At 40.2% G+C, this 12653-nt stretch overlaps 1 protein-coding gene across 1 annotated transcript in view; it reads left to right on the top strand.

The window, feature by feature from the left end:
- Positions 1-937: 937 nt before the first annotated feature.
- Positions 938-12653, top strand: part of otud4 (OTU deubiquitinase 4) — a 29388-nt gene continuing 17672 nt past the window's right edge. Inside the window, exons 1-7 of the mRNA XM_085760408.1 lie at positions 938-1389; positions 2484-2567; positions 5875-5925; positions 6012-6058; positions 10149-10221; positions 10448-10529; positions 12327-12489. Coding sequence (XP_085616534.1) covers positions 1252-1389; positions 2484-2567; positions 5875-5925; positions 6012-6058; positions 10149-10221; positions 10448-10529; positions 12327-12489 — 638 coding nt within the window. The 5' untranslated portion in view covers positions 938-1251. The remainder of the gene's footprint in view (positions 1390-2483; positions 2568-5874; positions 5926-6011; positions 6059-10148; positions 10222-10447; positions 10530-12326; positions 12490-12653) is intronic.

A 12653-nucleotide genomic window follows, 5' to 3' on the forward strand; every position in this document is an offset into this window, starting at 1 on the left:
TCCTTTTGTTTTTCTTTTAAGTTGTGATCAGTTTGAAGACTCTTATTTTGACAGCTTTGTAGAATGACAGCGAGGGTTTTATTTTGAAAGTTGTATTTTTTTTTTTTTATTAGTCCTTGGAATAATTTTTTTCCTAATGATCTCATCAGTCATTATATTTTTGAACTTCTAGACTATCATGTTTATTTTGAAGGATTGAACTCCCTTTATTATTGAATACTGTGGTTTTATTTTGGTATGCACAACACCGGATAAACATTATATTATATATATATATATATAAATGTTCAGCATTTAATTGCAATTTCTTTCTTTCTGTTGTGATCAGTTTGAAAGACTCTTATTTTGACAGCTTTGTAGAATGACAGCGAGAGTTTTATTCTGAAAGTTGTATTTTTTTTTAAATTAGTCCTTGGAATAAATTTTTTTTCCAAATGATCTGATCATTTGTTTTATTTTTGAACTTCTAACTATCGTGTTTATTTTAAAAGATTGAACCCCCTTTATTATTAAATATGGTGGTTTTATTTTGGTGGGCGCAACACCGGATTAAACATTATATTATATCAGCATTTAATCGATTTATTATGAGTGCAATGGTGCAATTATGTTCTTTAAAAAAAAAAAAAAAAAAAAGTTGTGGTCAGTTTGAAAGACTCTTATTTTGATAGCATTGTGGATTGACAGTGAGCGTTTTATTTTGAAAGTTGTGTTTTCTTTTCTTTCTTTCTTTTTTCTTTACCCTTTTTAATTCTAAATGATCTTATCATTTATTATATTGAACTTCTAGACTGTCATGTTTATTTATTCATTTTTTAAAGATTTAACTCCCCTCTTTTTTTATTAATTAGCCTAATAAAAATCTTGGTTTTATTTTGGCGGGCCAAACAGGAAGTCCCGCGGCCGTCGCAGCAGCAGAAGAAGGGGGTGTGTTGTTGTTGCTACTGTTAGCATGATGCTAACTGAAGTTGTACTTTCACTTTCTGAGAACCAGGCAGCGGCTTCAGCTTCAACCGGAGCTTCTACTTCTTCCTGGAAAACGAAACCCCGACACCGCAGCGGTTTCATGTTCTCTGACACCCGTCGGTTCGTAAATGTAGTTGGTTATTTATGTATTTATTCATCTCGGTGGAGATATTAACGAACAAACTCGCAGCCGTTGGTGTGTGAAAGTTTTCCGCCGCTTCGGTAGCTTTCTGCGGCTAGCGGCTAGTTAGCGGCTAGCGGCTAGTTAGCGGCTAACGGCTAACTATGGACGGGGACGGACACACGCATCATGCGGAGCGGGGAGCGGAGAAACTGATGGATGATTACCTCCAATCGATCGGTTTTCATCGGAAGAAGATCGCCAAAGACGGGTCCTGCTTGTTCCGAGCTGTCGCCGAGCAGGTAAAAAGAAATAAAGACGTTAGCACGAAGTTTACAGGTGAGAGGCATGCTAACTTACAGTGTTAGCTGAAGACAAGTGAAAGTGATTGATTATTGATCAGTTCAGCGCAGTTTTAAAACTATTGGTGTACAAAAGTTAAAGTTTATAGCCATGAACTGTGAAGATAAGTCTTTTCTAAATGGGACTCCACAGCAAAGAGTCGCCTAATAATGTGAACAAGCTGTTAAAAAACACAATACAACTTGAAAATCAATGCAACATGTTTATTTTTTACACATTATATAACATTTATAGGTCAGATTATTAGGCGAGGAAGTGGTTAAACTAGTAGAAACACCTGTCCGCCCCCCATTAACACGGTACAGGTGACTGGACTCATGTCTACTGGGTTTAATAACAACAGGAACTCAACAATATAAGTTTAATGACAGGTGGATTCAAAGCAGAGCTGATGTTTTTGACCACATTGAGTCTAATAATAGAAGTTAAAGTCATAACAGCAAGAAAAACACAGATTATAAACATGAATAATATCTTTTTTTAAAGTGATTGTTTATCAATTCACCTCAGTTTTATAACTATTGGTTCACACAGGTTAAAGTTTACAGTCATGAACTGCGGCGTTAACTCTTCTCTAAACCTGTAAAGTTTTAAAAACAACACAACCTGTTTTTTTTTACACATTGTATAACAATTATAGGTCAGAAACTAAACCAACAGTCCTGTCTGCCGGCGAGGAAGTGGTTAAACTAGTAGAAACGCCTGCCCGCCTCCGTAACCACCTGACTACTGTTCATCATCATAATAATAATAATAATAACAGAAACTCAACATTAAACTCAGGACTGTTTTTGTTTTTCGGTCACATTGTGTCTAAAAATAGAAGTTAAAGTCGTAACAGTGATAAAACACAGATTATAAAATGACGATATCTCACTAAAGTGCAGGAATTTGACTTTTTAAAAGCAGTTGTTGTGGTTTGGCCGGATTTAGAGACTTATAAACAAGAAGCTGAAGTTTTAAACTTGTATAATTGTCATTGTAGTTGTAGTAATAGTTGTTGTAATAAGTGTTGTTGTGACGTCTCCTCCAGGTGCTTCACTCCCAGAGCCTTCACACGCAAGTTCGTGCCAAATGTGTGCAGTTCCTGAAGAAGAACAGGGAGACGTACGAGGCGGTGTGTGAAGTTCACTGACACACACACACACACACACACTCTGTCTCTGCGTCTCGACTCTGAAACGACACGTTCAAGAACTGAAAGCAAAAGTTCTTCTCAGTTTCATGCCACCACCTCCACTACTACTGCTGCTGCTTTACTGCTTCACTACATTTCCCAGAATGCCGTTGGTGTCTCCTTCAGTCAGCTCAGGGCCCAGGTGACTCACGGTCGAGGTATTGCGTCGGAGGTGTGAACGTTCCCGCTCCGTTTTCAGGGTTCTTACGGATCCTTAACTCTTTGACTGCCAGCCATTCTCACAGCAGCTTCCTCCAGCTTGCCAGGCATTTTCCAGCTTTTTGACTGATTTCCGTAGACCCACCATAATATTATGTACTGTTACTACATACACATTCAACCCATCAAAGGAAAGATGAGGGTCTCTAGTTTCCAGCAAAAAAAACCTGTTTGTTTCTATCTTGTTCCAGTCTTGTGAAATTGACGGTTGAATATAGGTTAGTTTAGCCCAAAATGCCATTTTGGCACCAAAATCTTGAGAAAAAGAGGTTTTTGTGTCGGCTGTCATTTTCAGGTGAACCAGTACAATTGGCTCCTTTATATTTTGCTTTAGTGACGCCTCAACATCTGTACAGTTGTTCTCTTGTAAACAACAACTAAATCAACACTGACAAATGACTTTTGATGACAAAAGACAAAATATTTAGCTACTGACACACACTACTGCAGCCTTTTTTCTTTCTTTTCTTTGAGTTACAACTTTTTCTTTCCTTTTTTTTAGTGTGTGTGCGTACGTGACGTGTGCGTGTGCATACGTGTGTGCATACGTGTGTGTGTGTGTGTGTGTGTGTGTGTGTGTGTGTGTGTGCGTGCGTGTGTGTCTGTGTGTGTGTGTGTGTGTGTGTGTGTGCGTGCGTGCGCGCGGATCAGTTCGACAGGTTTTTGTAGCCGAAACACGGCGCTTTAGATCAGATCCAGCTTCCTCTGGTCAGCAGGCAGCGGTCTCACTCACTCTCTCTGTCTCACACACATCTACACACACACAGCCGACAGCTCTGGCTGACGCCCCCTGAACTCACAGCCACAGACATGTGCGCTCACAACAGAGTACAGACACTCCCACCACGTTTACCTCTCGTCACGTTCGCCGGCGCCGTCCGTTCCTCATCCACACTACTGTAGATCGCGGGGTTTTCAAGCTGCTATCTGAGTGATTTCTCGCAAAATCTGGCGACTTTCCAAACGCTCTTGACGACTAACGACGAGCGATCGACGGGGTTGTTGTTACTAACGTTTGTGCTTTGTATCACGGAGTTGCACGGAGCTTCGACGAGCTGCCGAGCCGCCATGAGCCCCGCCGCCGCCCCCTAAGCTCTCACCGGCGGCCAGAGTGTCACGGAGCGGCGCCGCTGCAGTCAGACACCTGCACCGCTCCGTGAGGGGGGGGGGGGAATACGCTATATTTTTTACATCTCTCAATCCAAATGTGTTTTTCTGCACTTTATTTTGATGATACAAGTCTGATCTTCACAGAGGAGTAGGGCAAGACATTCAGCATGGCGTTGCCATTAAAAAAACGCTAAGACGAGTTATCTCGTCTTTGGCAGACTACGCTTGGATTCGCTAAGACGAGATAACTCGTCTTTGGCAGTGAAAGAGTTAAAAAGTCTTAAAAGGCATTGAATTCATTAATCTAAAAACAAGGCCTTAATTGGCATTAAAATGTCTTAAATCAATTTTTCAAACGTCTTAAAAATGTTAACACATGATAAGTGGTGTTTTATGGTTGTAATTAGTCTCAAATCTCAAAATAATTGGTAACATTTCGACATAGAGAAGTTAGTGGCGGCCGTCAACGCTAAATCTCTCACCGCCACCAGCTCCCGAGTCAGTGTTTTTTTTTTTTTTTCCAGACTTTTTATGCATTTATTTTGAAAGGACAGCTGGAAAGACACACAATCCAATGTTCATGTAGCGGTCACTTTACCTTGGATCACATAGGAAAGTGGGTAAAATTGTCCCTAACCCTATGTAATTGATGTGGTGTTTTTTTTTTCTATATTTCTGCATTTGTGTTTATTGTGAAGTCGGTCTTAAATTTCATTTCAAGTGGCTTTAAAAAAGTCTTAAAAAGTCTTAAATTTAACTTGGCTTAAGCTGTAGGAACCCTGTGAAACGACACGTTCAAGAACTGAAAGCAAAAGTTGTTCTCAGTTTCATGCCACCACCTCCACTACTACTGCTGCTGCTGCTTTACTGCTTCACTACATTTCCCAGAATGCCGTTGGTGTCTCGTTCAGTCAGCTCAGGGCCCAGGTGACTCACGGTCGAGGTATTGCGTCGGACGTGTGAACGTTCCCGCTCCGTTTTCAGGGTTCTTACGGATCCTTAAAACGTCTTAAAAGGCATTGAATTCATTAATCTAAAAACAAGGCCTTAATTGGCATTAAAATGTCTTAAATCAATTTTTCAAAAGTCTTAAAAATGTTCACACATGATAAGTGGTATTTTATGGTTGTAATTAGTCTCAAATCTCAAAATAATTGGTAACATTTCGACATAGAGAAGTTAGTGGCGGCCGTCAATGCTAAATTTCTCACCGCCACCAGCTCCCAAGTCAGTGTTTTTTTTTTTCCCAGACTTTTTATGCATTTATTTTGAAAGGACAGCTGGAAAGAGACACAATCCAATGTTCATGTAGCAGTCACTTTACCTTGGATCACATAGGAAAGTGGGTAAAATTGTCCCTAACCCTGTGTAATTGATGTGGTGTTTTTCTTTTTCTATATTTCTGCATTTGTGTTTATTGTGAAGTCAGTCTTAAATTTCATTTCAAGTGGCTTTAAAAAAGTCTTAAAAAGTCTTAAATTTAACTTGGCTTAAGCTGTAGGAACCCTGTGAAACGACACGTTCAAGAACTGAAAGCAAAAGTTCTTCTCAGTTTCATGCCACCACCTCCACCACTACTACTGCTGCTTTACAGCTTCACTACATTTCCCAGAATGCCGTTGGTGTCTCCTTCAGTCAGCTCAGGGCCCAGGTGACTCACGGTCGAGGTATTGCGTCGAAGGTGTGAACGTTCCCGCTCCGTTTTTACTCCTCGGGGAAGATTAAACATTAAAGTTTGAATCTGAACACGGAGACGACGACGATCTCGCTTTGTTCTCTAGCAACCGTCTCCACGACAACACGACACAAAGCAAACAAACAGACAGACCATTGTTGCATTGACTCGATGATCACAACAGAACAAAGTGTAAGTGTGTCATTGTTTGAGCTCACCTGAGTGTGTGTTTTTATCTCCCAGTTCATCGAAGGCGACTTTGAGGATTATCTGTGGAAGCTTCAGGACCCTCAGGTAAAACTCAGCTTCTCCTCCGTCACGTGTTTTTACTGACCACGCTGCTGTCAAACTGAACGAGTTGTGTGTTTGTTTTTTTTCAGCAATGGGTGGGAGAGGTGGAGATCAACGCGCTGGCCGTCATGTACAAGTGAGTGAAACTTTATCGACAATTCAAGAGACAAACGATTCATTCAGATTCATTTTAATCACATTTTGTTTTCAAAGAGTTGAATAAGAGGTTGAGAACAGAGCGTCGGCGCCTCCTGCTGGACTCAGACTGGACTTGGTTTCTGTTTCTGTTCTCACATTTGTTGCTGAGTTATTTCCAGTTTTACATAAACCAGTTCCTCTCTAGACAAACAGATCTGAGACCAGATTTCCTTCCTCTGTGGTTTGACTCAGGTCACAGTGATTTAACAGTGAATTTTCACTGAAATTAATGTTTAAGCGCTTCATTTTTAACAGTTTTTTTTCTTGTTTTTGGGTTGGTTGAATGAATGAATGAATGAATTTATTTCAAACATGTCTAAATGAAAGAAAGAAATAAAGAAAAAAACTGCATATATACAACCAAAAAATAATAATACAAGCATCATCAAATCATAATATACACAAGTTCGAAACAGGAGAGGGAAGAGAAAGAAATTCCCACCCCTTTCTACTCATCATAGTTTATATATCTAACTGTCTATCTACTACATCTTTATCCATATCAATAAACATATTTACCACATCCATTAAATTATATAATCATTGGCCTATGTATATATATATGCTACATAATTATCTATGAACAGAGGTCATCACGCTCGTTTATCTGTAGAGATTTTTAATTAAAGGTCAGTTTACAGCACGAGGAACCCGACGTGGTGTCAAGTTCAGATGCAAAGGTACAAAAAATATTAAAAGGTGGCGATAAAACAGAAATATAAATGAGATAAAATAAAATAGAATAGATTAAATTTATTTAATGACACATTTTTACCATTTTTACCAACGTCTCTTAAACGTCTGAGGCCTAGTCCACACGAGCCCGGGTATTTTTGAAACCGTGAACATATGTTCCCGGTTGTACGTCCTGTCCACATGCAACCGTGGTTTTTTGAAACCGGGGTCCAGGGTGGGGTTTTGGGCCGGGGTTGGTTTCACCGGGTGCGTGTGGACACTGCAACCGTGATTGTTTTACTCGTTTACGGCATAGCTGCACACGTGCTGATGTAAACACTGCCAGCTGCAGAGGTTGTTTGCAGCGGTTTGCAAGTGAGCTCGCAAAAATGGAGGTGACAAAGTGGATTTTTATCACTTTTTTTTATTTATTTTTTTTACATCATCTAAATGCTAGGCTATTTGTATAGTTTTTTGATGAGAAAAATATAACGAAACGGTCGTCAGGGCGATCCTCTTGTCAGCTCCTGCACCCTCAATCACAGACCACAGCTGGTTTTCCACACAGCATCATTTACAGTAACAAGTGACGCTACAGATCAGCTGTTTTTAAAATGACAGAACTACTACAGTAGCGCCGCAGTTTCTTATTCCCCACCTTGTTTGATTGAGAGTTTTTCGGGATGATTTTCATGAATGAACAGGCAATAGCCTATGTCACTGTCAGACCGGTTACGACGGGAGGGGGGGGGCGCACTGCTGTCATGCAGTGATATAAAGAGCCTATGCGGAGATGAGGAACGAGCCAAAAGCCGAAAATGTACGTGACGTCCGCGGTCGATATAAAGTGGATATGTTTCATTCATCCATGTTTTGACAGACAACACAACAGCCAGAGTTGCGCCGCACCGACAGACAGTCATGTGGCTCAGCAGCCAGGTGACGCACACAGCACAACAACACAGCGCACAACAACACACAGCACAAGAGTCAAGACACAGCGCAGCAACATGTGCAGGCTGCTGCAGCAGTGCACGTCAAAGGGACACCGCCGAAAATAAAATAAATAGGCTACACATTTTTATTAAATTAATTAATATTTAATTGTTGGACTATGAAATAAAGCTATAATAACACGTAGTTTTGAAATGGTTTTTGCGCATGTTTACATCCATAAAATGACCAAAAATGAACACTATAAGAGGATTTCTTGATAACGAATTATTTAAACAGCATTTGTATAGAAATGATTCCGTCCCAAGCCTTTTGATCCAAGCGGTTTCCACTGTATTTTGATTGGTTAAAACAGCCTTCCACACGTGCATTGCGTCACTTGGTAGCGGATTTCACGGTTGCGTGTGTACGGAGTGTTTTTATTACACCACTGGTGTGGACGCGAAGCAAAACTCCGGTTTCAAAAATACCCGGGCTCGTATGGACAAGGCCTAAGAGAGAGAACGTCGATCTCCTGAATGATTGTGTCATTTATTCTGACGGCTCCTGTCTGTGTTTTGATGAAGGGATTTATTTCAGATGAAGTTTGACAGAGTTCACACACACACATCAGATATTCTGTCTCTAGTGTGTGTGTGTGTGTGTGTGTGTTTGATCAGCTCAGTTTGAAGCCGCTGCAGGTTTTGACGCTTCGAGCCACAGAGGAAATAAAGTCTGAGTCCTGACGTCTGAAACAGAAACAAACTGAAACCTAAATGAAACCAATAGAAACTAATAGAAACCGAAAGAAACTAACCCCAGAGAGAGAAAAGAGAAAATCTGTTGGAGAAAGAGAGAGAAGGGGAAACAGAAACTAATAGAAACCAATAGAAACCAACCCCAGAGAGAGAGAGCGGTCGACTGATGTTAGTTTACTTTATTTCCCTGTGAGGAGACGCGGTCACCAGAGAGACGTTGTTTATAACTTGATCCACATGAAAGGAAGACGAGCGTTGACGAGCGTCGGTCTGAACTTACAGAGTCTGATGATGATGATGATGATGATGATGATTAGCACTAGGACGATTTCCTTTTCTCCCAATTCAGTCCTTTTAGGTTTTTTTGGGCACCGATTTAATTTAAAATGCAGATTTTTGCGATCTTTTGTTGCTTTTCCAACACCAGACCAGGTGAGAAAGTTGGATGATGATGATGTCTACAGTCTTCCTCTTCCTTAAAAAGAGAAAACGAGAAAAGAACTGATGTTACTAATGTACATTGTCCTTTTTAAATAAATAAATAAAATTTAATTACTTTTTGTCTATTACATCAGGACACGTATTTCCGCTTAAAATAAATGCACCTGACATGTGAGTCAGCAGCAACATACATGTATTTATATATTTGAACCATTTTAAACTGCTACATTTATCTGAAATAATACTACTCTCTTTTCAAAAGCCTGGACTGAAGGGACGTGAATTTTTGAGTGTCTCGATTCGATACAAAATCAGTTCTCATATCACATGCACATGCACGTCGTATCACCTGTAACAACGGCGCTGCTAAAAAACAAACGGCAAGAAGAAAAACAAACGGCGATCGTCCTCTCTCCTAGATAGAGGGTCGGGTTTCCGATGGGCATAAAAGCCTCGTCACAGACATTCAATAGAGTCTTTTAATCTTATTAGTTAAAGAGATAGTTCAACATTTTGGCAAATTGGCCCATTGCCATAATCCCTATAGTCATAGCAGTAGGTTTGTTACCTTTAATTGTCGGTGCAAGCTGTTTTTAGAACGGCTTGGTTTCCCTCATCAAACTCATCAAATACACAATCCAACAACTCCAAAACGCTCTGGTGGACAAGTTGTGACCTGCACATTCACCACGCTATGAGATAATAACACAACGTTACCAGACAGAGTTGTTTTAGAGGGAAATACAGAGACTGTTTGATGAAAAACTGCCCCTGAAGGCAACGCGCATCAGCGGTTTTGCATGAATTTCCCTCTAAAACAACTCTGTCTGGTAACGTTGTGTTATTATCTCATAGCGTGGTGAATGTGCAGGTCACAACTTGTCCACCAGAGCGCTGTGGAGTTGTTGGATTGTGTATTTGATGAGTTTGATGAGGGAAACCAAGAAATCCCATGAGCCTCCGTAGCGTAGCTCTGAGCAGCTCGCGGCTCTGCTCCGCCGTTCTAAAAATAGCTTGCAGTTAACGAGTGTCGGTTGTACAGAAGCCTGTGGGGGAGCGGAGAGACGGAGGCGACGAGAATAAAAAAATCTATTTTTGAGGTTTATGAATGGATTCAGAATCGTAGAGGAGAAGAATTGCGAAGAATTTTTTACATGAATCGATTTGATGATGATGATGATGATGATGTTGCTGAGCCTTCGTCTCTCCGTCTCGCTGCAGGAGAGACTTCCTGATCTTCCAGGAGCCGGCGAAGCCTCCGGTCCAGATCACCAACAACAACTTCAAGGAGCAGGTGAAACCACGGCAACCGACGCCGCTTCCTCCTGCGTCTGTCCTCAACATCTCTACACCAACTACACCCACTCTCTGTCTAGTTTAAAACTGAAAAACACAAACATAAGAGACGATGAAACAACCTGTGACGACACAAATATATAAAACACAGAAATCCTGATTTAAACCAACAATGTGTTTTAATTATTTATCTATTTGTTCTTTTTCTCCTCTGGTGTGTTCAGGTGCGTCTGTGTTTTCTCAATGGGAACCACTACGACAGCGTTTACCCCATCAGCCACATCAAGAACGCTGCTCTCTGCCAGTGTGAGTTGCTGTTTATATGTTATTTAAAGGGATAGTTCAACATTTTGGCAAATTGGCCCATTGCCATAATCGCTATAGTCATAGCAGTAGGTTCATTACCTTTAATTGTAGGTGTAAGCTATTTTCAGTACGGCGGAGCGCAGCAGCTGGCTGCTCAGAGCTACGCTATGGAGGCTAAGGGAATTTCTTGGTTTCCCTCATTAAACTCATCAAATTTAACATCCCAAAACTCCACAGCGCTTTTGTAGACAAGTTGTGACCTGCACAACCACCACGCTATGAGATAATGACGGAACGATACGAAACGGAGCCGTTTTCGAGGTAAATACAGGGTAAATACGGAGACTGCTTGCTGAAAAACTGTCCCTGAACGCAACGCGCATCAGCGGTTTTGTATGAATTTACCTCGAAAACGGCTCCGTTTCGTATCGTTCCGTCATTATCTCATAGCGTGGTGGTTGTGCCGCTCACAACTTGTCTACAAAAGCGCTGTGGAGTTTTGGGATGTTGTATTTGATGAGTTTAATGAGGGAAACCAAGAAATTCCGTTAGCCTCCATAGCGTAGCTCTGAGCAGCCAGCTGCTGCGCTCCGCCGTACTGAAAATAGCTTACACCTACAATTAAAGGTAACGAACCTACTGCTATGACTATAGCGATTATGGCAATGGGCCAATTTGCCAAAATGTTGAACTATCCCTTCAATATTAATTTAATATTAATAAACTTATAGAAAGACAGTGGAACCATCTCCACTGACGGGACAGAGATGATTTAAGTTGAATTACGACCTGCAGCTGCTGCTTATTTATATTACTGTGAAACTAATTGAACAGTTGTTTGCTCCTGAATGAATGAAACAGAGTAAATATTAAAAGTTATTCATCATTAATAAATAAACATGAAGCAGCTGCAGGTTGTTTTTTACACATGGCGTCCGTGTGGATCATGACTCAGCAGATCGTTGTCGTCATTATCGTCACTTGGCATCACGTCGGGCGACATACGGGCTGTCGTCATGGAAACGCTGCTTATAAACAGTCAGGAGGAGATTTGTTTTTTTCAACAATATGTTTATTGAATTTGAGCTTTTACATGATTTAATGAATGTTACACGTTTGTGTGTGAACGTCACACACACTTTGATGACTTTTATAAACTCTCCAATGAACATAAAAACAGAAACATAGAAACTTCAGATCACTTCTACAACAACAAAAACACACACTTTTAATTCCTTATTACAGTTTACAGCTTTATTTATAAAAAATAAGGAAAGAAAGTCATTTTTTTTATTATAGTTTACCGCTTTTCATTCATAGAAATAAGGGAAGAAATATTTTTATTGTAATTTGCAGCTTTTATTCATAAAAATAAGGGATTTTTTTTTTTTATTATAGTTTACAGCTTTTATTTATAAAAATAATGGAAACAATATTTTTTTATTATAGTTTACAGCTTTTATTCATAAAAATAAGGGAAAACATATTTTTTATTATAGTTTACCGCTTTTCATTCATAGAAATAAGGGGACTTTTTTTTGTTATTATAGTTTACAGCTTTTATTCATAAAAATAAGGGAAAACATATTTTTTATTATAGTTTACCGCTTTTCATTCATAGAAATAAGGGGACTTTTTTTTTGTTATTATAGTTTACAGCTTTTATTCATAAAAATACGGGAAAAATCTAGATGTATTCTTTTGTTTTGTTGTATTTCTGGCAGATAAAGAGCTGTAGATACTGTAGGTCTGTATTGATTAACATAATGTGTGTGTGTGTGTGTGTGTGTGTTGCAGCCGTCCTGTACGAGCTGCTGTACGACTCGGTGTTCGGCGTGGAGCGCTCGGCCCTGAGCCCGGTTCATCGAGCGCCTCGTTCCTCCGACGTCCTGATCGACGACCACATGCCGGCGTGTTCCAGCAGCGAGGGCAGCGACGCCGAGACGGAGCAGCCGCTGTGGTGGGAGAGGAAAATATGTTACTGAACTGTTTCACTGCTGCTTCACCTCCGTCTGTTGTTGTTTAGTTGTGTCTCTTTGTGTTGTTTGTTTCTTATTTAGTGTTTAATCAATAACTGATCAGTGAGTTTGTGTCGTTACGTTGATCTGTGATTAGTTTCTCACC

This window comes from Trachurus japonicus, chromosome 18 (genome assembly GCF_045865225.1).
Source record: "Trachurus japonicus isolate A0001 chromosome 18, Traja_1.0".
NCBI lineage: Eukaryota > Metazoa > Chordata > Actinopteri > Carangiformes > Carangidae > Trachurus > Trachurus japonicus.